The sequence below is a fragment of the Stegostoma tigrinum genome, chromosome 4 (assembly GCF_030684315.1).
Source record: "Stegostoma tigrinum isolate sSteTig4 chromosome 4, sSteTig4.hap1, whole genome shotgun sequence".
In the NCBI taxonomy this organism is placed as follows: domain Eukaryota; kingdom Metazoa; phylum Chordata; class Chondrichthyes; order Orectolobiformes; family Stegostomatidae; genus Stegostoma; species Stegostoma tigrinum.
Window position 1 is genome coordinate 113470808 of NC_081357.1, and position 27708 is coordinate 113498515.

The window sequence follows — 27708 nt, forward strand, 5'->3', positions numbered from 1 at the left end:
TCTAAGCTAAAGGCTCTAAAATGGCTTTCCTCTTACTTAGTACAAGTCTGTATTGAAAGAATTGTTATCAGGTGTGACATGTTCCATGAGTGACTAAATTTTGTGAAATCTAGGTTGACCTCACTGAAATTGGGTGTTAGAGGGATAGCAATGCAATTATCACGTACCCCAACAGGAGGCAGCAGCTTCAGGAGACCACAGAGTTGAACTGGGATGGGACAAATCTAAATAATTGATGATTTTACTATTTAGCGAATGTAAAGTGAAGCAAAAGCCTACTAGTTTTCTGAGCTGAATGTGATTAGTTAACCACTTAGTCATTTCAAAGAGGTGGGCTAGACAGCTGGTTTGCAAAGCTGAGTGATGCCAACCGTGTGGGTTCAGTTCCCACAATGGCTGAGGCCATCATGAGGAACTTTCCTTCTTGACCTCTCCCTTCGCCTGAGGTGGGATGTCCCTCAGGTTAAACCACCAGCAGTCATCATTCTGTAATCAGAGAGCAGTCCGATGGTTCTCTGGCGCCATGGCAACTTCATATTTTAGTCTGTTGAAGGGATGTATGGCATTGTTTCTGTCCCTCCACAAGTGCACAAGGGGTTTAGACGGAGGCCCCTGTAATGGAAGCTGTCTGTGCACTGATCCTGGCATGGACTGAGCGTGTTTACCAAGGACCACTCTGGCTGTAGCACTTCAGAGCCTGCCTTTTGATAGGTGGAGTTCGTCACACTGAAATCGTTGGTAGCTTCCCATATTTCCCAGTCCCTGATCCTTAATGGTGGAATGAGAAGTTTTGAAAGTTCTACAACTGTTAGAAGTAGTGTCTGAGGTACCTCTGAAAAACTTACATTCTCATCCAATTGTCAAGTGTAAAAAAAAGTGACTATTTCCTGTCTTGATAGTAAGTCAGCCTTTGCTGATTTTGCCTCTTAACAGCTCTGAATGGAGTTTGCACTTTTGCCAAAAAAAATTGAAAGTTTGTATCATCACACAAGATATATACGTTAAATAAACATCGAAATATAATTACAGTCTGTAGCCCTCCCCTTGCTATCTGCACTATTAGACATCACCAAAGTAAATAGGACAAAAATAGGCAGGTGTTTAGCTGTGGAAGGAATTTGTTAGGCAAATAGTTGACAGACGTTTCTAGTGATCATTGGAGCCCTGTGAACTATTCCAGAGGGGAAGCTAGTATACAATGAGTAGTTCTGAAGCTTGGGATCACTGGATGAAGTTGACAAAGTTGTCTAGTTGTGTTCTGGAAAATTAGGTACAGTTTTTTTTATTTAAGAAGCCTGAATACTATTTGGACTGCATGTACCGTTCCACTGTTATTTTAAACTGTTACTTATTCACTGCTGTCTAAATTGGAACTAAAAAGTACAACAAGATTTGTTAACAGTACGTTTCTCTGTTTCCTTATTATTAGGCTCTGTTTTGAGCTCAGTAAGATATTACAAATAATTTTTGTTATCCATTTATTTTCATGGCAAGGCAGATCAAGAGCCAGCATTATGCAGTTAGAGAGAACTGGCTTTGAGAAATAGGTAGCAGATAATCTCATGGATTTTTGCCAAATTGATTTAAAGTATACGTCTAAAATGGTATCTGAACAATAAGAAAATTTGTATGGCAAAGCAGCAATTAATACTGTGATTAAAAGGTGAAAATGAATGAATTAAGACATTAAAATGTGAGGCTGGATGAACACAGCAGGCCAAGCAGCATCTCAGGAACACAAAAGCTGACGTTTCGGGCATGGACCCTTCATCAGAGAGGGGGATGGGGTGAGGGAACTGGAATAAATAGGGAGAGAGGGGGAGGCAGACCGAAGATGGAGAGAAAAGAAGATAGGTGGAGAGAATATAGGTGGGGAGGTAGGGAGGGGATAGGTCAGTCCAGGGAAGACGGACAGGTCAAGGAGGTGGGATGAGGTTAGTAGGTAGATGGGGGTGCGGCTTGGGGTGGGAGGAAGGGAGCTCCTCTGGGGAGCTCGAACAGTTCATCCACTTCACCAACACCTTCCACCCCAACCTTCAGTTCACCTGGGCCATCTCCAGCACATCCCTCACCTTTCTGGACCTCTCAGTCTCCATCTCAGGCAACCAGCTTGTAACTGATATCCATTTCAAGCCCACCGACTCCCACAGCTACCTAGAATACACCTCCTTCCACCCACCCTCCTGCAAAAATTCCATTCCCTATTCCCAATTCCTCCGCCTCCGCCGCATCTGCTCCCGGGATGAGGCATTCCACTCCCGCACATCCCAGATGTCCACATTCTTCAAGGACCGCAACTTTCCCCGCACAGTGGTCAAGAACGCCCTTGACCGCGTCTTCCGCATTTCCCGCAACACATCCCTCACATCTTGCCCCCGCCACAACCGCCCAAAGAGGATCCCCCTCGTTCTCACACACCACCCCACCAACCTCCAGATACAGCGCATCATCCTCCGACACTTTCGCCATTTACAATCCGACCCCACCACCCAAGACATTTTTCCATCCCCACCCCTGTCTGCTTTCCGGAGAGACCACTCTCTCCGTGACTCCCTTGTTTGCTCCACGCTGCCCTCCAACCCCACCACACCTGGCACCTCCCCCTGCAACCGCAGGAAATGCTACACTTGTCCCCACACCTCCTCCCTCACCCCCATCCCAGGCCCCAAGATGACATTCCACATTAAGCAGAGGTTCACCTGCACATCTGCCAATGTGGTATACTGCATCCACTGTACCCGGTGTGGCTTCCTCTACATTGGGGAAACCAAGCGGAGGCTTGGGGACCGCTTTGCAGAACACCTCCGCTCAGTTCGCAACAAACTACTGCACCTCCCAGTCGCAAACCATTTCCACTCCCTCTCCCATTCTTTAGATGACATGTTCATCATGGGCCTCCTGCAGTGCCACAATGATGCCACCCATAGGTTGCAGGAACAGCAATTCATATATTCCGCCTGGGAACCCTGCAGCCTAATGGTATCAATGTGGACTTCACCAGTTTCAAAATCTCCCCTCCCCCAACTGCATCCCTAAACCAGCCCAGTTCGCCCCCTCCCCCCACTGCATCACACAACCAGCCCAGCTCTTCCCCCCCACCCACTGCATCCCAAAACCAGTCCAACCTGTCTCTGCCTCCCTAACCTGTTCTTCCTCTCACCCATCCCTTCCTCCCACCCCAAGCCTCACCCCCATCTACCTACTAACCTCATCCCACCTCCTTGACCTGTCCGTCTTCCCTGGACTGACGAATCCCCTCCCTGCCTCCCCACCTATACTCTCCTCTCCACCTATCTTCTTTTCTCTCCATCTTCGGTCCGCCTCCCCCTCTCTCCCTATTTATTCCAGCTCCCTCTCCCCACCCCCCTCTCTGATGAAGGGTCTAGGCCCGAAACGTCAGCTTTTGTGCTCCTGAGATGCTGCTTGGCCTGCTGTGTTCATCCAGCCTCACATTTTATTATCTTGGATTCTCCAGCATCTGCAGTTCCCATTGTCTCTGAATTAAGACATTGTTTTATTTTTGCTGCTGTTTACCACATAGTGTTATGCTGTTATGCAGCTGAAACTCCTGCTGAATAGCTTGTGGAAATTAGATAAATTACCTGGCCCCAGTTCCTTCGGAAGCTTTGTAATCTCCTTGCAGCCCAGTTCATTTATCAAGAAACGACTGGAAAGTCTTTAACAACAACAGAAATTGCTGGAGAAACTGAGCAGGTCTGGCAGTATCTGTGTTTCTCCACACATGGATTGTTAGTTATTTCCCCACAGATCCTGCCAGACCTGCTGAGTTTCTCCAGTAATTTCTGTTTTATTTCAGAATTCCAGCATCTGCAGTTCTTTCTTTTATGTTGTGGAAAACCTTTACGTTACATAATGGTAATCTGTATAGAGCATGGATCCCCTTATGCAGTTTTGGAAATACCTGCTATCTAAAGTTTTGGCAAAGATCTGTAGCCCGAGGTTGTGGGTGAGATTGCTGACTTGCTCGCCGTGCTGGTTTGTTCTCATTCATGGTTGTATCGGCAAGCAATGCCTCTGCTTTCTTAACGTAGTCTGGTTTGTTCATAATGACGGTCATGCGCCTTTTGTCTGCTGGTAGGATTATGATGTTTCTGAAGAGGGATCCCAGCCTGAACGTCAGCCTTCCTGCTCCTCAGATGCTGCCTGGCCTGCTGTGTTCATCTAGCTCTACACCGTGTTATTCTCAGACTCCTGCATTGGCAGTTCCTACTATCTGTGATTATGGTGTTCTTGTCTTTCTCGAGTTTATCTAGTGTTTTTCTCTCTGATGTGTTCAGGTTGTCTGCTTTGTTCCTTGTGAGTACTGTGGGGGTTTATAGTTTTTCGGATGGCTTGTTTCTCGTCTGTGCGTCTGTTGTCTTTTAATGTATTCTCCAGAGCGGCCATGAAGTCTGTTCTGTTTGCATTTTGCGGTTATTGTTCAGTCCGCATAATTGCAGAGCTTCCTCAGTTTGTGTGAGTTGTCTGCTGGATAGGTTTCGCATCCATGTGTCCAGTTTGTGGTTGTCGTCATCATTGTGTTGAATCAGTTTAGTAAGTTTCTCCTGTAGCTCGTGTCTCTTCTTAGTTTTGGTCCTGTGTTGATTGATGGTGATGGCCTGTTTTAGGATTCTAGTCCACTGCTGGCCCGTAGAGTTTAGATATGGTGATTTTTGGCGTGAAATTTCTCATTTGTACCTGCGGAGTCGGTTATGGGCATCATTAGTCATTGCTCGTAGCAGTCTGAGTCCGTTCTGTTCAGCTATTTTGTAGCCTGTGAGTTGTTGAGTGGAGGTTTGTACTTCACGCTGCAGGGCAGCCCCTGGTTTCTGAGGCATTCGTGGAGAAAGTGAAGTTGTTCGCGGGTAGAGCTCAGTCAGTTGGCGAAGGTTTCCTATGGTCTGGCAGTTTTTAGCATGTTGTGAACAAGAACAAGCCAGCTCGGTAAGCAAGTCAACAAACTCATACCTGCCATTTTCTGTAAAACAAAAAGTGCTCTTCCACTGCCTTATTAACTGTATGTGCTTATCTTTAGAGCTACTATAAGTAGTCTGTTCCCTTGCTAATATAGAAAGGGGAAGAGGTGGGAGCAAGTAGATGTACAGTTCAAAAGCCAATCAATATACTTTTTGTTGCATGTCTTGCTCATTTCAGTGCACAGTACATTTAATTTCCTTTGTGCAGCCGTGTATGAGCTGTGTCCTAAAGAGGACAATTTTTTAGCAGCCTGGAGTGTAGCTTGCGTGTTGCCACATGTATGTGCTTCTTATAGGTCATTGGTGTCAGCCGCTGCACCCAAATGTAGCGCAGTTGCACTTGTAACTGCTGCGTGGAATTTAGAACTTAACCACACGCACCTCCAGCACAACCACTAATTTTGTGAAATGTAGTTTCCTGACTCTGGAAGAATTCGTTGTACTGCTGTTGTTCTTAGCACCACTACCATTGTGTGAATGCATTTCAGTCTGGAGTTGGGTGGGACCTAATACATCAGAGAAGAGGAAACTCTGAGAGAAAAGAATCTTGCTTTGTTTCAGGAGATGCAGAATTTTCATTAGTAGTGGGTTGAAGGCTAATGGAGAGTGGGAAGGAGAGTGGGGTCTGGGACCAAGTAATATCAGCCATTATCATGTTAAATGGCAGTGCAGGCTCTAGAGGCTGAATTTCCTACTCCTGTTCCTAGTTCTTGTGTTATAAATACTTTGAGCCTTTGTACCTCTATAAGTTTAGAGTCAGTACAGTGTGGAAATGGTTTTGTACTTCTGCAACGTCCTGTGTGTTAACACTGTTTGAAAACCCCTGTTTCGTTTTCCTGTGTATTGCAAAACAAATTTCAGCTGTAATCTAGTGGGACGTTGTGACTCGCTGACAGAATTGCAACATGAGATTGATGCAATTGATCCCAGTATTAGTTGTTGCTTTGCCATGCAACCAATTTGTTTATTGTTCAGAAACCATTTTAGGTGCATGTTTTAAATCACTTTGGCACACACTGCATGAGATTATCTACTACCCATTTCTCAAAGCTTTAATTGCCTAGTGCTGGGAAGTATTTCTTAGCATCTTTACTGGAATCCTGTCTGACTGTTGGGGCTTGTCTGTCAAGAGCTACCAGCAGCGTCTCCTGCTGCTGCACCCACAGAGTTGGGTCCCCTGACCAAAGACGAGTCGAGGTGGAGAACAGGATGGCGGTGCAATTCGGTTAAAGGTATGAGGGCAGAGGGTAGCTTTCAGCAACCACCTCTGTCTGATGGCAGGTTCCTTGAGAGTGCTGGACTATACATCTCCTCATCCACGTATTCCATCCCCTCCCTGAGCTAATCCTCAATCCACCACTGAACTTGTTAATGAGCCTAATTGATACCCGGCTGCTGCTGTAGCCTGTAACCCTGGCCCCCAGTCTAATTGGGAGAGTTTTTGCTGGTTTAAAGCTTTGGCAAAGAGCTGTAGCTCGGGTTGTGGGCGAGGTTGTTGACTTGCTCACTGAGCTGGCTTGTTCTTGTTCAGACGTTTCATCACCATGCTAAGTGACATCATCATTGGAGCTTCCAAGAAAGCGGTGTATTTCTGCTCCGCTTGAAATTTATGCTCTCTAGTCTGTTATGGTGAGTAGTGTCATTTCTAGTTTTGACCTCTGTGGGTCATACAGATAAACCCATACAGTTCCTGTATCTCAACTACAGATCTAGATCTACAGCAAGCCCAATCATGGCACCCACCATTACCCCAGATTGTGTTTCATACCAACAGTCATCACCACTTCTACCATTTCCAGCATGTCTGTCCAAGTCCTTGACTGTCTGCATGGATGTTATGGATGAGCACTTTGATACCCTTGCCTTGAGCGTTCAAGAGCATACAACAGCGACACTTGCCTCTTACTGAAACCAGGTCATTTGTCATTTGCCTTTTCCATTGTTCTTCTCTGTCGACATTACAAAATTATGGCGCTGAATCATCAAAAATGGTGGATTAGGATCACATCAGAGCTGGAAAAAGAACCATCTTACCTGCTTTCAGTTTTAACAAAGGCAGGATAAGAAGTGTGCGCCCAATTTACTGAGGGTAGCCTTGGTCAGTGAACTACTACCATGCAGTTGCTTGGCTTCATTTTGACAGTCATTCCATTTTTAACCTCAGATGGCCATGTTACCAGGCTTTGCAACTATCTGTGATGCACTACTCCCCCAGATATCCAAAATAATTTCTGTCATTCTTCCATCCACTGACTTGACATTTATGGCAACCTGTTGCCATACTTAATAGCATCTGAAACAACATCTGTCCGCATAGCTCCTCTGTCGAAGTGCTTTACAAGAGTATTATAACTTGCCACCAAGCGGCACATGGACATACTTAGGCCGTTGTCAAAAATATTGGTTAAAGAAACATGTTCATCAGAGCACCTTAGGAATAGGAAGGCAGAGAAGTTTAAGGAGCAAATCGCAGAGTGTGGGCAGCTCTAGACTGAGAATCCTTATCTGCTCACTCTCTCTGCCTCTGAAGCTCTCTTTTTCTCTCTCACACTCTCTTTCTCTCATGTTTTCTCTCTTTTGTACTCTCTTTCTCATGCTGTTTCTCTTGTACTTTCTTTTTCTTTTTCTCTCTGACACATTCTTTCTCACTCTCACGGTCTCTCATGTGCTGTCTCACTTGTCTTTCCGCATCTACCTTGTCAAGTCCACTGCAAGTCTTGTATGTTCCAATAAGGTTGCCTCTCATTCTTCGATAATCCACTGAGTAAATCTACACAACCTCTCCTCATATGACAGTCCATCCATACCTGGTACCAACATAGTGAACATCCTTTTGACCACCTCCAACAATAACATATTTTTCCTTGGGTAAGGTGCTCAAAACTGTTCACAGTATTCCAGCTCTGGTCTGACTCGTGCCTTGCGTAGTTTTAGCAAAACTTCCCTATTTTTGTGTTCCATTCCCATATCGGGAATTTACTTTCTTCGCATTGGAAGTCTTTATTTCATTAACCACAAAGCCATTTCACTGTTCCCACTAATAAATAAGTTAGCAATTTGCAAACATCATCATCATTTATGAAAAAAAACTTTCATTTGCTTGTTTTTAATATATTCAATCCACTCCATTTAAAAAAATATTAAATGGCTTGCAACATTATGTATAAATCCATTTAAAATGTCAACATTTGGATGCAGTACCTGTTAAGCATGTAGGCGGGATCAGCTTTTTATAGCATTAACAATCCTGTCACTTAACATGAGAAGATATATAAATAGTTGCATTGTGCCTTTATGATTTGAATCAGCAGTGTATGTCATCCCTTATTACACAGAAGCTCAGCAACAGGTTGGGGTCTGTCTTCTGAGCACCATTATTAAGATTGATCTTGTTTTCCATTTTAATAATCTATGATGTAATGTTAACATTGAATTTTTCAAGATGTCAAATTGTAGTTTCTCAGCCCTGTGGTTTTGGATCTAATGTCTGCCCACTTTGTGCCCAACCCCACGATTGTGATTTTGCTTTCAGGTAAGTCGGCCAGGTGACCCGGCTCTTATGTACCACTGCTCCCCAGTTTTGGCCAGTGTGGTAGGGCTGAAAAGCACGACTGTAGTTAGCCTGTTTGCTGGTTTCAACAATCCGCTGACCAGAACACACGCGAGAGGACATCTAGCGAAACATATTAAGCACCCTAATGCTAGCAAATGTAACTGGCAAAATAGACAAAGAAGCTCTGCCATCCATGTTCTTCCAGATGAGAACACAAACTCTCATAGTCAAGCAAGCACATAACAGTTATGACCCACATCTCCTCACCCTCCTGATGAGAGTACTTAACAGCACAATAAAACACATTGGCATTTTGCCTTCCCACCATATGCGCTCACTTCCTCAACACCCTGTCCTACCATCCTCCCACCTAATGTCACCACAGCACAAGAACAGGACATCTCGGTGGATCAGTAGTTAGCACTGCTGCCTCACAAATCTAGGGACCTGGGCTCGATTCAAGCCTTGGTTGACCCTCTGTGTGCAGTTTGCATATTTTCCCTGCGTCTGTGTGGGCTTCCTCCAAAGATGTGCAGGTTAGGTGGATTGGCCATGCTAAAAATTGCTCCATAGTGTCCAGGGACGTGCAGTTTAGTTGGCTTAGATGTGGTGAAAACCTCATGCAGGATTACAAGTATAAAATCATAGAATCCCTACAGCGGGAAAGCAGGCTATTTGGCCCATCGATTCCATACCAACCCTCTAAAGCACGTCCCACCCCCTCCCCTACTCCTGTAAACCTGGATGAGGTTTTCATCATCGCTAACCACTGAGCCACCATGCTGCCCCCAGGTTGGAGGGTTGGCATTGACTCGATGGACCAAATAGCCTTTCTACACTGTGAGGATTCTATGAACAAGTATTTTCACATTTCGCAATCAAAATATGTCTTACAACCCCTTTTTTCAGAAAATTTCTGAAGAAGGGTCTAGGCCCGAAACATCAGCCTTCCTGCTCCTCTGATGCTGCCTGGCCTGCTGTGTTCATCCAGCTCTACACCTTGTTATCCCAGATTCTCCAGCACCTGCAGTTCCTACTATCTCCTTCTAACAGTCCTTTTGTTTCAACCACCAGCTGCTTTGACTTGTTCTCCTGACTGCATTAGGTGCTTTTCATACGTCCCCGTCTCAACACAAAAACAATAATGTTTCTGAGTGTTCCTGTTTCAAGGTAAGATATCCATCAGTCAGGCTTTGTTTGTGTTTCTGTCCTGTAACCACCAATCACACGGGCCGTAACTATCTATTATGGCTTTACTATCTCCCTTTTCAAATCATTCTGTTTCACCTTAAGCTAAAAAAGACCTTTCAAAATATTGTGCAAAGTTCAGCTTCATTGCAACATGTAAATCTCCCCAAACGATGATATGGTTGAGTTATGGCCTGTCCCTGAAGTTGCAAGGAACTTGGTACCAGTGGTTGAGCTTTACTTTGTAGTTAATATTGCTGATAATTTTGTACTTTGGAGACTCAGGCGTTAATTGCTAAGCTGACTAGGTTAATAATTAAAGTTCAAATCTACAACGCTGCAAATTATTCCTGAGTTTAACTACACGGCAAAGCTAAAGGTATAACATATAACTAACAAGCAACTTCAGTGACAAATATAACCGCAGAAACCTCCAGCCCTGGCTTCATACATTTGTGCCAACTTTAGAATCCACACATTATGAGCTTCAGCGAAAGTAGACGGGTTTTGATCACTTTCAGAAGTAAATGTTGTGCAACCCCAGGTTCTAATTAACCCCCATGTTCGGATGCAGAGTCTTTTATTTTCTTTTACCAGAAAAGGACAACAGCAATTACAGTTGTTATTACAATAGCTGGATAACTGAGGAAATCCTAGAAACATTCTGCCTCACTCCTCTTCTCCTGAGCCAGTCCTGTAATCAATCTCAACAGTATTTTGAATTCTGTGCCCCCCCCCCAAGTGATGATCTAATTGATGGATTCAAAGTGCAAAATCTGAAAATGCTGGATCACATTACGCATCGCAATTACAGGAGGCTGAATTTTTCCCATCCTGTGGAGATAGACTAGGAGGTTGGACCAGGAGCAGAATTAGAAGAGGTCACATCAATGCCACCCTGCCTTTGAGCAAATTTGCTGGACCTGGAGTCTGACTGGCACCAGTTACCCATCTTGCTGTGGCAGATTGCTAATTGGGCTTGGTTGTGCCCACCCAATGTTGATCTTTCCCAATGGCATATGGGTCCCTTGTTGAGGTCAAAACCCAGCCATGACATGGAGAGAGCCTCCTCTTGGCAGGCCAGAGATGCTGACAGAGCTGAACCTTTCCTCCATAATAATATGTCCTGGTGTTTATTTTACAAATTTATAATGCATCAGAGAGCCCTACCACTTTGGAGTCGCTCTCATATTGTACCAGCTAGGGATCACTGCATCTGGTCCACTCAGCATCTCACTTTGGACTTCATTGTTGGTCGCTCCAGGAAGATCAGCGTGATGTTCCGTTCTGGCCACTTCCGGGTCCCTGGTTCAAAATCAAGGCCATTGTAATGATCTTGGTCAAATTTCTGCCCCTCAAAATAAAGGCAAAAGTTCACCATAGTCCCAGAGGACCATAGCATTGCTCATTTCTTAGAGAATGATGACTGGTGATGGTTTAACCTGATGGTAACTCCACCTCGGGCAAGGGGTGAGGGAGAGAAGGTGGGACCTTCACGGTAACCTCAGCCTGTGCATGACAAACCAGACATCCAACTAACTGAGCTACCAACCCCCTACCCTTGAACTACTGACCAGCTGATTGAACCAAAGTACACATTTCAGGCAGACTATTTGGGTATCTTTTGTCCTCCTCCAGAAATCTGATACAACCTATTTGTGTGGCAGATAGAAACAACCAGTACATTTGCTTACACAGCCCTTTAGTTGCTAAGATTTCTTACCTCCTAATGCTCACACGTCCTCCTCCCCACTTCAAGAGCTTCTGCTCCATCGTTGTTCTTTCAGCTGAGATTGCTTTCTGGCTTTCTTCTGGACCCAATCCCTTGTTCATTTTAGAAAACAAAGTGTGGAGCTGGATGAACACGGCAGGCCAAGCAGCATCTTATGAGCACAAGAGTTGACGTTTCGGGCCTAGACCCTTCATCAGAAATGGGGGATGGTGAGAGGGTTCTGAAATAAATAGGGAGAGAGGGGGAGGCGGACTGAAGATGAATAGAGGAGAAGACAGGTGGAGAGGAGAGTATGAGTGGGGAGGTAGGGAGGGGATAGGTCAGTCCGTGGAGGACGGACATGTCAAGGGGGCAGGATGAAGTTAGTAGGTAGGAAATGGAGGTGCGGCTTGAGGTGGGAGGAGGGGATAGGTGAGAGGAAGAACGGGTTAGGGAGGCGGGAACGAGCTGGGCTGGTTTTGGGATACAGTGGGGGAAGGGGAGATTTTGAAGCTTGTGAAGTCCACATTGGTACCATTGGGCTGCAGGGTTCCCAAGCGGAATGTGAGTTGCTGTTCGTTCCCAAGCGGAATGTGAGTTGCTGTTCCTGCAACCTACGGGTGGCATCATTGTGGCACTGCAGGAGGCCCAGGATGGACGTGCTGTCCGAGGAATGGGAGGGGGAGTTGAAATGGTTTGCGACTGGGAGGTGCAGTTGTTTATTGCGATTTATTGGGTTTCATTCCACTGAACCATTTTCTGCCCTTGCATCTTGCTCATTCCCCATATTCAGATTTCTTATTCTATTTCTGCTCTCCTCACTCATGAATGAATTTGGATGTGCCTTGGGGGCCAAATAAAAGCTCTTAGTCCTATTTTGAAGTTTTACCTGCACACACATGTCTAATTCCACCAGGCGACTGTCTAATATTAAATAAATAGAAGGACATTCTGTGATTACATCTTTTGAAGTTCAATTGAGCAGGAATAGAAATTAAAAATATATTGTTCTAAAAACAAATAAAACCATCATTTATTCACACTTGCACCTGAATGTGTCTTTTTTCAGGTGTTCCCCCCACCCAACCAAGTGTTGGCACTGTCTATCCAGTAATGTCAAGTTAAAACTACTGTCCAAGATATTTACCTTGTAGCAAATTGCTGTTCTTTTTAAGAAGCAGACAATATAGAACATAGAACATAACAGCACAGTACAGGCCTTTCGCCCCTCGATGTTGTGCCGACCTGTCATACCGACGTGAAGCCCATCTAACCTGCACTATTCCATGTGCCTCCATATGCTTGTCCAGTGACGACTTAAATGTAATTAAAGTTGGCGAATCTACTACCGTTGCAGGCAAAGCGTTCCATACCCTTACTATTCTCTGAGTAAAGAAACTACCTCTGACATCTGTCCTATATCTTTCACCCCTCAATTTAAAGCTATGCCCCCTCGTGCTCGCCGTCACCATCCGAGGGAAAAGGCTCTCCCTATCCACCCTATTTTACTAAGTTGTGTTAAAGTTTCAGCAGTCATCATAAATATGGTGTTCCTCACTTGACTACTATTCACTGCCCATCCTTAATTCTACAAGAAAGAATCAGCTATGTTGCTGTAAGAGAGGTGTCCGTGACTATATCAGAGTATCTTGATGTTGAAGGGCAGCGTGCTCCAGGAAACAAGAAGAATAGTTTGACATCTTCTATTGCTGTTTTCTCTGTATAAATGACAATGCGTTTAGATTTTTTAGATAGCTTTGAAGTGCTTTTAAAGCAGCGTTGGCCTTCAAAAGGGCTGTGCCCTCGATACGCTTAAGGTTTCCAGTGAGGACTGCTAATAGTTGATCATTTGACAATTTACCAAAGGTATACTAAATGTCTATATCCTCCTTGTCATTGCCTGGCAACAATGTGTTTTAAGGCAAGAGTCAGAAGCCTAAATGTAGGGAGATGTCACTTCTTGTCCTTTCCCTTCCTGAGTCTCATAATGTATCAATCTGACTAAATCAAGACCGCCTATTCTTGATATTTTTTTAATAAACTGGAGCAAACGGTCAGAAACCATACACTTCAGGCAATGGTAACAAAATGTGAGGCTGGATGAACACAGCAGGCCCAGCAGCTTCTCAGGAGCACAAAAGCTGACGTTTCGGGCCTAGACCCTTCATCAGAGAGGGGGATGGGGAAAGGGTTCTGGAATAAATAGGGAGAGAGGGGGAGGCGGACCGAAGGTGGAGAGAAAAGAAGGTAGGTGGAGAGGAGAGTATAGGTGGGGAGGTAGGGAGGGGATAGGTCAGTCCAGGGAAGATGGACAGGTCAAGGAGGTGGGATGAGGTTAGTAGGTAGGAGATGGAGGTGCGGCTTGGGGTGGGAGGGAGGGATGGGTGAGAGGAAGAACAGGTTAGGGAGGCAGAGACGAACTGGGCTGGTTTTGGGATGCGGTGGGGGAAGGGGAGATTTTGAAACTGGTGAAGTCCACATTGATGCCATTGGCCTCAGGGTTCCCAAGCGGAATATGAGTTGCTGTTCCTGCAACCTTCGGGTGGCATCATTGTGGCACTGCAGGAGGCCCATGATGGACATGTCATCTAAAGAATGGGAGTGGGCGTGGAAATGGTTTGTGACTGGGAGGTGAAGTTGCTTATTGCGAACCGAGTGGAGGTGTTCTGCAAAGCGGTCCCCAAGCCTCCGCTTGGTTTCCCCAATGTAGAGAAAGCCACACCGGGTACAGTGGATGCAGTATACCACGTTGGCAGATGTGCAGGTGAACCTCTGCTTAATATGGAAAGTCATCTTGGGGCCTGGGATAGGGGTGAGGGAGGAGGTGTGGGGGCAAGTGTAGCATTTCCTGCGGTTGCAGGGGAAGGTGCTGGGTGTGGTGGGGTTGGAGGGCAGTGTGGAGCGAACAAGGGAGTCACAGAGAGAGTAGTCTCTCCGGAAAGCAGACAAGGGTGGGGATGGAAAAATGTCTTGGGTGGTGGGGTCGGATTGTAGATGGCGGAAGTGTCTGAGGATGATGCGTTGATTCCGGAGGTTGGTGGGGTGGTGTGTGAGAACGAGGGGGATCCTCTTTGGGCAGTTGTGGCGTGGGCAGGATGTGAGGGATGTGTTGCGGGAAATGCGGGAGACGCGGTCGAGGGTGTTCTGGACCACTACAGGGGGAAAGTTGCGGTCCTTGAACAAGTTGGACATCTGGGATGTGCGGGAGTGGAATGCCTCATCCTGGGAGCAGATGCGGCGGACGCGGAGAATTTGGGAATAGGGGATGGAATTTTTGCAGGAGGGTGGGTGGGAGGAGGTGTATTCTAGGTAGCTATGGGAGTCGGTGGGCTTGAAATGGACATCAGTTACAAGCTGGTTGCCTGAAATGGAGACTGAGGTGTCCAGGAAGGTGAGGGATGTGCTGGAGATGGCCCAGGTGAACTGAAGGTTGAGGTGGAAGGTGTTGGTGAAGTGGATGAACTGTTCGAGCTCCTCTGGGGAGCAAGAGGCGGCGCCGATACAGTCATCAATGTAACGGAGGAAGAGGTGGGGTTTGGGGCCTTTGTAGGTGCAGAAGAGGGACTGTTCCACGTAACCTACAAAGAGGCAGGCATAGCTGGGGACCATGCGGGTGACCATGGCCACCCCCTTTGTCTGTAGGAAGTGGGAGGAATCGAAAGAGAAGTTGTTGAGGGTGAGGACAAGTTCGGCTAGGCGGATCAGGGTGTCGGTGGAGGGGGACTGGTCGGGCCTGTGGGACAGGAAGAAGCCGAGGGCCTTGAGGCCATCTGCATGCAGAATACAGGTGTATAGGGACTGGACGTCCATGGTGAAAATGAGGTGTTGGGGGCCAGGGGATCGGAAGTCCTGGAGGAGATGGAGGGTGTGGGTGGTGTCACGGACGTAGGTAGGGAGTACCTGGACCAAAGGGGAGAAAATGGAGTCCAGATAGGTGGAGATGAGTTCGGTGGGGCAGGAACAGGCTGAGACAATGGGTCGACGAGGGCAGGCAGGTTTGTGGATTTTGGGAAGGAGATAGAAACAGGCCGTGCGGGGTTGGGGAACAATGAGTTTGGAGGCTGTGGGTGGGAGATCCCCTGAGGTGATGAGGTCATGAATGGTGTTGGAGATGATGGTTTGGTGCTCGGGTGTGGGGTCATGATCGAGGGGTCGGTCGGAGGTGGTGTCGGAGAGTTGGCGTTTGGCCTCGGCGATGTAGAGGTCAGTGTGCCATACTACCACTGCGCCACCCTCGTCTGCGGGTTTCTCGGTTCGCAATAAGCAACTGCACCTCCCAGTCACAAATCATTTCCACTCCCCCTCCCATTCTTTAGATGACATGTCCATCATGGGCCTCCTGCAGTGCCACAATGATGCCACCCGAAGGTTGAAGGAACAGCAACTCATATTCCGCTTGGGAACCCTGCAGCCAAATGGCATCAATGTGGACTTCACCAGCTTCAAAATCTCCCCTTCCCCCACCGCATCCCAAAACCAGCCCAGTTCGTCCCCTCCCCCCACTGCACCACACAACCAGCCCAGCTCTTCCCCTCCACCCACTGCATCCCAAAACCAGTCCAACCTGTCTCTGCCTCCCTAACCTGTTCTTCCTCTCACCCATTCCTTCCTCCCACCCCAAGCCACACCTCCATTTCCTACTTACTAACCTCATCCCACCTCCTTGACCTGTCCATCTTCCCTGGACTGACCTATCCCCTCCCTACCTCCCCACCTATACTCTCCTCTCCACCTATCTTCTTTTCTCCATCTTCGGTCCGCCTCCCCCTCTCTCCCTATTTATTCCAGAACCCTCACCCCCACCCCATCCCCCTCTCTGATGAAGGGTCTAGGCCCGAAACGTCAGCTTTTGTGCTCCTGAGATGCTGCTGGGCCTGTTGTGTTCATCCAGCCTCACATATTATTATCTTGAATTCTCCAGCATCTGCAGTTCCCATTATCACTTCAGGCAGTGGATTGTGTTTGCAGCAGGATATGCAGCTTGCTTTATAGAACTGTAGAATTCCAAAGTCCTTTTAAAGACTACTGCTAGAGAAAGGAGGACATTGCTGATGGTTTAAAATTGAAAACTGTGTCCAAAAAAATTACCCAGTTGCTTTCTTCACATTGTGTACAGTTTATATCATGCCCTCGCACATTTGATGACTTTATTTCCATTAATTTAGTTAACATTGAAATATTATTGGACAACAATGGATCAAAATAGATATGTCATCTGAATGCTAATTTTTTAGTCATTAAAAATGCAAACTCGTAAACAGTTATATCAAATAACTCTTACTTGAAGTTTATCAATGACAAGTTTTACAAACTACGATTTATATCAGCCAAAAATTAATTTAACTGAATTCCATTAATCTTGGGCAGCTAACTACTAGCTGTAGCAATGGCCAAAACATTAAGGCATATTCTGAATTGCTTTTTTTTCTGCTTAATCAAGGTCCACTGATATTAGTTACTGCATTCATGATGCATGTTTCGCTGAAAAACCAGACATGTAAAAGTGTTATAATAAGGTGTAGATCTGGATGAACACAGCAGTCCAAGAAGCATCAGCGGAGCAGGAAGGCTGACGTTTCGGGCCGAGACCCTTCTTCAGAAAAATTTTTCTCTCGTCAACGTCGGGTGAGCCCTGACGTTGAGAGTAAGGCCAAGACCCTGAGGGTGCAGGAAGGTGGCAAAGTGGAGAGTGGAGAAGGATTTTTCTGAAGAAGGGTCTAGTCTCAAAATGTCAGCCTTCCTGCTCCTCTGATGCTGCTTGGCCTGCTGTTTTCATCCAGCTCTACACCTTGTTATCTCAGATTCTCCAGCATCTGCAGTTTCTACTGTCTATGTAAAAGTGTTAGTTCAGTAGGGAGTCTGTTTTGGAAGTGAGGTGACTTGTAGACTTTGTATGATTTGAATTCCTAAGTAGTTATGAAAAAAGTCACTTCTTAAGATCAATGCAGGGAAATGGTAAGAAACCACTCTCCAGTCAGATGATGTCTACTCCCGTGCCTGTTCTTGGTAGGTTCATAGTGAACCAATTGGCAGGAAGCATGAGAGAAACTATTCCATGATTGGAGGGTCATGGTAAATGGCAGCTGTCAGCAAGGCTAGAGGAAGTGAGAACAGGATGAGGAGTGAAGCTGCTGAGCAAAGGCACGAGACCATTCAATAAGACCAGAGAATCAAGAAGTCAAGGTGAGTCCTGACATTGGGAATAAGGCCAAGAGCCTGAGGGTGCAGTAAGGTGGCAAAGTGGAGAGAGAGGAACAGGGTCGGGTGGAGAGCCCACAAAGTTTCAAACTCTTCAGAAAAGGAAATACCACAAAACTGGAAAACCAAAGTTAACGAATTCCTTGCAAACGCACATGGTGACCCTAAATGAATGCTGCAGGAGTTCTGGTGCTGCATTATAAAGGAGAAGTGTGGTGGATGTTATTGTAATGAACTCTCTGTGAATTGTGTCATTTAATACTGAACAGTTTTATTTAATAAATTTGTATTCATGTGTTATCCTGTTTTAAAATGTGTCTTCTGTGAATTACTTGTCTGGGTACAGTCAAATAGGTTTATTTAAAATCACAAGCTTTCTGAGTGCTGCTCCTTCGCCAGGTGAAGTGGAGGGAAATGTCATGATGAAGGAGCAGCACTTCAGAAACTTATGATTTAAAAGAAATCTGTTGGACTATAACCTGGTGTGGTGTGATTTCTGACACTGCCCACTCCAGTCCAACACCACACCTCCCCATTGTGAATTACTGGGATTGCAGTGTCTCCATGAGAGACAAACGTACTACATTTTCTCCATGACTGCACCAGTCTGTAGCAAACGTAATTTAAGGTGATGTACTTTGGTCGATAGCTTGCCATATTTTTAAGGAAAGCATTTGGTGCTAACTTCTGCCTGTTATTTTTTGGCAGTTTAAATAGTCTGGGTACCTGGGAAATTAATGTTTTCCTTGTTGACTGGGATGAAAAGTCTCAGTTAAGAGGAGAGTCCGGAAAGGCTGGGTTTGTTTTCCCTGGAGCAGGGGAGGCTGCAGGGGGAATCTGATTGAGGTATACAAAATTATGAGAGACACAGACAGAGTAGATTATGAAAATTTCTAACCTCTAGCAAACGTGTCTGAGATCAGTGGGTATAAGTTTAAGGTGAGGAGCAAGTGGCTTAGAGATTTGAGCAATTTTTTTTCACCTAATGGGCCGTAGATATATGGCAAGTGGTGCCTGACAGGATGATGAGGCAGCTTTAAGAAGCATCTGGATGAGTACTTAAAATTCTAGGGCATCGTAGGCTATGGACTGAGGCAGGTAAATGAGCTTACTGAGATAACACGGTGTGAAGCTGGATGAACACAGCAGGCCAAGCAGCATCAGAGGAGCAGGAAAGCTTGATGTTTCGGGTCATCATTTTCTGAAGAAGGGTCCCGACCCAAAACATCAAGCTTTCCTGCTCTTTTAATGCTGCTTGGCCTTCTGTGTTCATCCAGCTTCGCACCGTGTTATCTCAGATTCTCTAGCATCGGCAGTTCCTGCTATCTAAATGAGCTTACTGTTGCTTGGTGCTTGTTGGTGGGCATTGTCATGGTGGGCCAAAGGCCTTGTTTCTGTGCTGTATGACTCTGACTTATATTATGGATTGAAGTTTAAGACAGTGGTGAAGACTGTTGGGAATGGGAAAATTGGTCAGTTCTTCCTTTCAGCTTCTATGTAAATCAAAATTCCCCATTTATCTACACAAATACAGGAGTTATTGTCACTATGTGACATGGGCCCTTAGTGAAGGAGTTAACAAAAAAGGAGCCCCCTAAAAATTAAAAAAAAAAGCAGCTGCCAAAAATCAAAACAGCCTATGCTAGAGCTGGTGAGGGTGATAAATTTTGAACAAAAATAAGATCAGATTTGCATCTTCGATTTCAAAAAGTAGCAATTATATTTGAGCCAACTCTACAAAACATATTGTTAAATTTTATTTTGTTCAGTCAAAATACAAAAAATATAATTTATTTTTTAAATTTATTGAAACAATGGTGAGACAGTTAACTTTTTTTTCATTATAAGCCATCAAGTTCTGTGGATTCAGTCTTTTCCTAATAAATCAGTTATTCCTGACTTCAGGGGGCTTTAGATTGATGAAATGGCCAAGCACATGTTGTATGAGGTTTAATGCAGAGAGGTGCAAGGTAATGCATTTTGGTACAAAGAATTCAAGAGTAATGTTTGAATTTATGTGATTTAAGGATTACAGAAACAGAGAAAACTGACACATTTTATGAATGTTTGAAGCTGGAAGAGCAAGCTGAGAAGGCCTATTCTTAAACAAAATATACAGAATCATTGGCTTTATAAACTGGCACAGAAAGCAAAAAGGAATGTTGTGGAGGCATTGGTCTGGGGTATTGTCACTAAACGTGTTAGTTCACAGACTGGAGTAATGTTCTGGGTTCGAGTCTTACCATGGCAGATGGTGATGTTTGAATTCAAAAAGGAAATCTGGAATTAGAAGTCTAATAATGAATAGGAAGCTGTTGTTGATAGTTAGGAAAAACCCATCTGGTTCACTAATATACTGGAGTAAAAGAAACTGCATTCCTTACCTGGTCTGACCAACATGCGACTTCAGGCCCACAGTTATGTGGTTGACTCTTAACTGCCCACTGGGAAATGTATGTTAGCCTAGCCAATGAGACCCACATCCTGTGAACAATTTTTTTTCAAAAACTGGTTAGGCCTGAAAGAAAGCCCAGGACGTGGAAGCAAATTTAAAAGGATCACATCAGAACGGAGGAGCTTCAGTTAGAGAAAAGCAGGAATTTACCTCAAGGAGAACAAAAAAGTTAAACAAAATGTACTAGTGGTATCGAAAATCATCAACTAGCATTGAAAAAGTAAAGCAGATAAAATGTTTTCAACAACAGATGAGTTGGTAGTCAGAGGAAATAGATTTATGGTGAAGGAACCAGAGGTGGGGTGAGCATTTTGTTTTAACACAGCCTATTGTTGCAATCCAAAATGAAAAGATAAGTTTAGATTCAATAGTATCTTTCAAAATGTGATTGGATTGACACTTTATGGGACATGGCATTGCGGTGGAACAGCAAAGAAATTAAGTTAACTTAATTGTTTCTAAGATTTGACAGCGGTGAGATCATATGGATGTTCTTCCTATGTTCTTTATCATTCTCGGATAGTTGAGTCTTTACGTTTAGAAGAATAAGATTATTTGGTGATTCAAGTTAAGCGATATAATTCCACACTTGAAAAATTGACATTTTAGATTGGTTTATGCTGGGATCTGTAATGCTTTATAAAATTAGTTTCTATCATCCTTTTGTAAAGCATCGTTCTACATTAAACATATTTGGCAATGTTTATTTGTGATTGTATTAATGAAGCAGCTGTATATAGGAGTAATGTAAGCTCGCTCTTTGGAGAAACAAACTCTGCAGAACATTTGGGTTTGGATAATCCATGATATTATTGTAATGTGACTCTGAAAATAATCAAAACATTTGTTTTTACAACTTTTTACTTGTCAATTTCAGGTCAGTTTCATGTTATGTTTAAGATCAGCCACCAATGACTTCTTTGTTCACCACCTCTTTTGGAACTTGGTCCATCAGTAAGTAGATTACTGAAGCTAAATTTGAATAATTGCTAAGGAATTTATGTATGAGTAAAAATGATTTGCATAATTATTTACGGGACTTTTAAATAGCCACAGGAAAATGGTTCAACAAATAATCAGAAAAGATACTACAAACAATAAAAGTGACACTTAAAAGGGTTGCACATAATGTATTTTTATTTGTATGTGTTAGACCCTTATTCAAAAAGGAGTGCACCAATAAATTTACGAACTGCAGATTAGTCGGTTTAACCTCAAAGGTAAGGAAGCTGTCAGAAATTATAGCCCAGGAAAAAATTAATGATCACTTAGATAAAAGTGGATTAATTAAGTGAGACCAACACAGGTTTATTAAGGATAAATGGTGTTAGCGATTTCATGAAGCTGTTAGATGAGGTAACAAGGCTCATCAGGACAAGTTATGCATGTGAAAATCTAAAAGGCATATTTATTATGTGCCACCTAGTAGACTTGTCAGCAAGTTGAACTCCATGGAGATCAAGGAACAGTGACATCATCAATAAGAATTTGGCTCTGACACAGGAACTGGGTTGTGGAAAACAGTTGTTTTTTCAGACTAGAAAAAGAGATATAGCAAGGTCCTTTGGGGGTTGATATTAGAACTGATGCATGTCTTTATCAATATTAATTTTATTTTAGAACTGGGTATTCAGGGCACAGTGTGAAAATTTGCAGATAACGCAAAACTTGGAAGTATTTTAAACTGTAAGGATGAATTTCAAGAATGCATCAGCTGATGGAATGGTCGACAGATGAAAATTAATGTGGAACTTTTGAAGTAGTACATTTTGGTTGGAAAAAAGAGGAAACACAATGTAAAATAAAGATACAATCCTAGAGGTGGATATAGGAGCCAAGGATGGAACTACAAAAGTGAGGGAATTATGGTGAACCTTTTATAAAACAATGGTTCCATCTCAGTTGGAGTATTGTGTCTGATTCTGGACACCATAATTTAGGTGGTATCTGAAACCATTGGAAAAAGTATAGAAAGAAGCTATTCTATTTAGGCCTTTAGATACTAACTCAATTCCGAGTGGAATGTTTTTTTCTTGAATTATACTGCCAAATTCCCTAATAGTTTTCAATACAGTCTTGTTGTTGAACCTTCTCTGAGACAGAGAGGCTAATTGTAATTTCCACTTCTTTTAATGCCACCCAATTTGAGCTAAGTGAATTGGGCACAGACTGACAGTGGAGGTGTCAACCATAGATCAAACATTAAACAATCCCAAACATTAAACATAACCTATGACTTTGGAACAGCAATATGACACACCATCAACACACCAGTCAGAGATTGTAGAAGTGTGGAGGGAAAGGTCTGTCGCTGGGACCATGGCTGCATTTAGCAGCAAAGTCTGCTGGTGAAGGTGGGCAACATCTGTATCATTCTTGGGTTCATTCTCTTTTTTTGCTTCTTCAACTGAAAATGAAGACAGAGTCAGAGAAGTGGGAACCTTTATATTTGTAGCCGTATTTGTATTCCTATTTGCTGTATAATCCCTAAGTTGTCTCTGTTTAGTTCCCCAGCTGGCTGTAGACCCCCTCTTTGCACATCTAATGGTTAATTGAGCAGATGTAGGACAGGAAGGGAGTGAACCACTCACTCTCCATTCTACCTTTTTCAGCCAGCTGGGAAATACAAGGTCTAGTCTCTAGTATACAGTAGCAAGGATCCTGTGCTAAACCTCTGAACAACAGTGTCAGCGGTTCAAATGGCATGTTGTGACCAATTCAGAACACTGCATGTCAGGAACAATGTCCCGGCTTTGGAAAAAGTGAGAAGATTTATTGAAATGATTCCAGGGAATGAGATATTTAAGTTCTGTGGTGAGGCTGGAGACACTGGACATTTCTTCTTGGAGTAGAGATGATTTAGGTAGAGACTTAACAGAGACATTCGACATTTATGAAGAATTTTATCCAGAGTAACTAAGGGAGAACTGTTCTCACTGGCATCAGGGCCGGTCAGAGAAGACATAGATTGTGATAATTGACAGAAGAGGCACTGGTGAAATGGCACAGTAGTTATTTTTATAAATAACTTACTGACTGAGAGGGTGGTGGAAGCACATCTTGTCATGCTTTCAAAGAAAACTTGGATAAATACTTTAAAGGGAGAAATTTGTAGGACAATGGGAAAGGAGCAGCCGTCATGGAACTAAATGGTTAACTCTTCCATAGAGCTGGCACATGAAAAATTCGCTGAAGGAACTCCCTCTGGGGTGCAAGATCCCATGATAGGATTTCGTAAAGGGAAGTTGCTTGTTTCACAGCACTGTGAAATTGTAGAACACTTGCCAATTATTTGAAATAATCAATTTCTTGTTGAAAATAGGGGTATTTAGCTCAAAGTAGTAAAATCATGCTTTCGACGGCTGATAGATCTGGTATGCAACCTACAAAATAATAAATGCAGCTTTTAACGCCATGCTACATTATGTAAACTGTATTACAAAGGCATTCAAATAAAACAACAGCTGTTAATATAATTGATTGCTATCAGACTGTCGGTCTCTCATTTCTGATCTTTTTAATGTGTTTTTCTTCTTATTGTTTGGTATGGAAGACCATTGTCAATTAAATTGTTTAAATTGCAGACAATTTACTTCTTTTCTCTCTTCCAGATTCAGCTTAGAATGACAACAGCAAGATATAGGCCTACTTGGGACCTGGCACTAGATCCCCTTGTCTCTTGTAAATTGTGCCTTGGGGAATATCCATTGGAGCAAATGACAACATTATCACAATGTCAATGCATATTCTGTACCCTGGTTGGTATGATTTTGTTTTTCGCTTTGAAACTGGTCGCACAGTCTTTAAATAATTTTGTGAAGTTTGTAGTGTCCCAATATATTTTGCTGAAATAAGTGTAGCTTTTTGAAATTCAGTCAAGGATTCATAATGACATGACAACAGTTGCCAGGATAATAACCTCTATTGAAACTGCATGAGCCGATGGTAATTTGTTTTCTAACCTACAGCTGACGGCTTATCAAAGCAACCTGACAAAGGTATTTTTAAAAGCTCTCATCTACTTCGGTTGATTTTCTTTCACGAATGAGGAATTTAGAAAATATCAGATCATGGAACTTCATCAGCCTTTGAGAGCATCTAAATGTATTGCTATATTTGTGACTTCCACCCTGTGGGTTAGACCCTTGGACCAACTAAAACATTATCCACCTGAATTCAGCACTAAATTTAAATACCTCTGCTGTGTTTGGGATTTCCTGAGTGACTCACACCACACCCCCTTCTCCCTAAGAGTTGAAATTGAGCCTGTTAGCAATTATTTCAAATCTGGATCTCGCCTGTCTGTTTTAAAGGATCATTAAATTGGTCCTTTCTGAAGAAGGGTCCCTTCCCAAAACATCAGCTTTCCTGCTCCTGTGATGCTGCTTGGCCTGCTGTGTTCCTCCAGCTCCACCCCTTGTTATCTCAGACTCTGGCATCAGCAGTTCCGATTATCTCTCGTTAAATTGGTAGATGTCCTCACAACAAGAAGCCTTTTGACAAATCACAGAATGTTTTCATTAGCGCTTCTTAATCACTTTTTTTTTGTAAAACTCCCTGTTATTTGGACAGCACGGTGGCTCAGTGGTTAGCACTGCCTCCAGTGCCAGTGACCCAGATTCAATTCCACCCTCAGGTGACTGTCTGTTTGGAGTTTGCACATTCTCCCCGTGTCTTTATGGGTTTGCACGGGGTACATTGGTCGCCTCCCACTCTCCAAAGACGTGCAGGCTAGGTGAATTAGCTGTGGGAAATAAGGGTAACAGGGATGGAGTAGGTGTGGGTTTGATGGGCCGAATGACCTGCTTCCGCACTGTTGGAATTCTGTGATTCTGTGAATTTATAGGAACAGTACACCAGCAACAATGGCCGATTAACTGGAAAGCTCAAAGAAATATTTGCCTGACATAAAAATAAAAGCAGTAAATTGGCATGGTATTGCTTTTCAGAAGCCATTCCACTGCTCTGAGTTGTTTATGTTTGCAATAAGTTCAATTATGTAATAACTCAAATTAAATAATTTTCATAAAGTGACGCATAGTGTTTATACACAATTTCAATTTAGTTTTAAATTTATGGATAAGGGGAGGCAATGACCGAGAAGTGGTGTCACTAGATGGTCAGAGAGATCTGGGTGTTCGCGTCCATTGTTCCCTGAAGGTGGCAACGCAGGTCAATACGGTGGTCAAGAAGGCATATGGCATGCTTTCCTTCATCGCATGGGATATTGAGTACAAGAGTTGGCGGGTCATGTTGCAGTTTTATAGGACTTTGGTTCGGCCACATTTGGAGTACTGCGTACAATTCTGGTCGCCACATTGCCAAAAGGATGTGGATGCTTTGGAGAGGGCACAGAGGAAGTTCAGGATGTTGCCTGGTATGGAGGGCGCTAGCTATGAAGAAAGGTTGAGTAGATTAAGATTATTTTCATTAGAAAGACCGAGATTGAAGGGGGCCCTGATTGAAGTCTATAAAATCATGAGGGGTATAGACAGGGTGGATAGCAAGAAACTTTTTCCCCCCAGAGTGGGGAACTCAATTACTAGGGGTCATGAGTTCAAAGTGAGAGGAGGAAGGTTTGGGGGAGATATTTTTGGAAAGTTCTTTACGCAGAGGGTGGTGGGTGCCTGGAACGCGTTGCCAGCGGAGGTGGTAGATGCAGACACGATAGTGTCTTTTAAGATGTATCTGGACAGGTACATGGTTGGGCAGGGAGCAAAGGGATACAGACCCTTAGAAAATAGATGACAGGTTTAGACAGAGGATCTTGATCTGCACAGGCTTGGAGCGCCGAAGGGCCTGTTCCTGTGCTGTAATTTTCTTTTTTCTTTGTTCTTAGACTATTAATCTAGAGATCCAAATAATGTTCTGGGGATCCGGGTTTGAATCCCACCACAGCAGACAGTGAAATTGAAATTCAATAAGAATCTAGAATTGAGAGTCTAATGATTACCATGAAATGTGCCAATTGTTAGAAACCCATCTGGTTCACTAAAACTATTTAGAGAAGAAAATCTGATCTAGATTTTACGTGACTCAAGACCCATAGCAACATGGTAGTTCCTTAACCATCTTCTGGGCAATTAAATTTAGGCAATAAATGCTGTCCTAGCCAGCGACACCTACATCTGTGAATTTTTTTGAATTAGTCAGAGTGGACTTGATGTTTCATTTAATCGAGTAGAACCTTTCAAAACATTGTCTTAAAGAATCTAGAAGAACTCAGAATGAATGTTGTCAGTTCCAGCAATCAAATCAAATGTTACTAACCCAAGTGAGGAATTGTACTTTAATTTAAAACAATCTTTCCACATCTTTACTGAACTTGGCTCAAATTGGAAAATGTCATCTTGAGTAATTTTACTGAAGCATTCACTGATCCAGTGGAACAGAATTTCAACAATGGTGCACTGTTGCTTTATTTGAAGAGAGTTTAACAGCTTGAGTTTTCATCTAGTTTTTAGGAGCCCTTTATCTTTTGACTGAGGTGAAGAAGAGCAGCTGTGTCAGTGCTGGTGTTCTGAATCGAACTTGTTCAGCATGAACAACAGTTGATTTCTGTTTGTGTTTCTCTGATGTTGAGTCTGTCAAATCTGTGTCAAGGTCCCTCTCTCCATGCAAATCATCATGGATCTATGGAATTAGTGTCCTTCAGGAAATTGAAATTTGAAATCACAGGCTTTTGGAGTGCTAGTCTCTTCATCAAGTGAAATGAGACAGGCCCATACAAACACAGAAGTTATGGGCAGAGAGATAAAAAGATCATGCAAATGGTGTGAGCGGAGTGTCGAATATAAGCCCCTGCAGGTGATCAGAAATGTCAGATGGTGTGAGTAAAGTGTGAACAGCTAAATAAGAAGCAAAGGGATGATCTGTAATCTGATTAAATGGTCATCCCTTCACTTCTTTAGAGTGTAGGCAACTAAAGACACAGCCGTCAATGCTGGAGCAGTTAAAATTGGGAATGTATGAGAGGCCTGAATTTGAGGAGTGTAGGTATCTCTGAGAATTACGGGCTTGAGGGAGATCCCTGAGAAAGGGAGGAGCAAGGTCATGAAAGAGTTTGAAAACCAGGATGATAATGATTAGATTAGATTCCCTACAGTGTGGAAACAGGCCCTTTGGCCCAACAAGTCCACACTGCCCCTTGTAGCATCCCACCCAGACCCATCCCCCTATAACCCACATACACCCCTGAACACTATGGGCAATTCAGCATGGCCAATCCACCTAGTCAGCACATCTTTGGACTGTGGGAGGAAACCGGAGCACCCGGAGGAAACCCACGCAGACACGGGGAGAATGTGCAAACTCCACGCAGGCAGTCGCCCAAGGGTGGAATCGAACCCAAGTCTGGAGACATTGAACGTACAGGGAAGTGTTTCAACATTAGTTTGACTGAAACAAGAGCAAAGTTGAGCCATGTTTTGGAGGTTGAAAAAGACAGTCTTATAAGTGACATGAATATGAGACCATTTCTAGATCACCTGTCACACCATTGCAAAACACAGGCTTAAACAGACCCAGGTACTTGGTGCTGTGAGGCTGCAGTGCTAACCGCTGAGCCACTGTGCCGCCCCTAAAATGCAGCATTCAGCCCAACATTTCTGCACTCATCTCCAAATGT

At 43.8% G+C, this 27708-nt stretch overlaps 1 protein-coding gene across 5 annotated transcripts in view; it reads left to right on the forward strand.

Moving 5' to 3' along the window:
- Positions 1-27708, forward strand: part of LOC125452793 (probable E3 ubiquitin-protein ligase RNF144A-A) — an 82889-nt gene that overhangs the window by 24334 nt on the left and 30847 nt on the right. For 4 of the 5 annotated variants that reach the window (XM_048531645.2, XM_048531646.2, XM_048531648.2 and 1 more), the window contains 2 exons: positions 20959-21035; positions 23693-23839. In XM_048531645.2, the coding sequence (XP_048387602.1) occupies positions 23705-23839 (135 nt within the window). In that variant the 5' untranslated portion in view covers positions 20959-21035; positions 23693-23704. The remainder of the gene's footprint in view (positions 1-20958; positions 21036-23692; positions 23840-27708) is intronic. The other variant, XM_048531650.2, reaches the window with a different exon arrangement.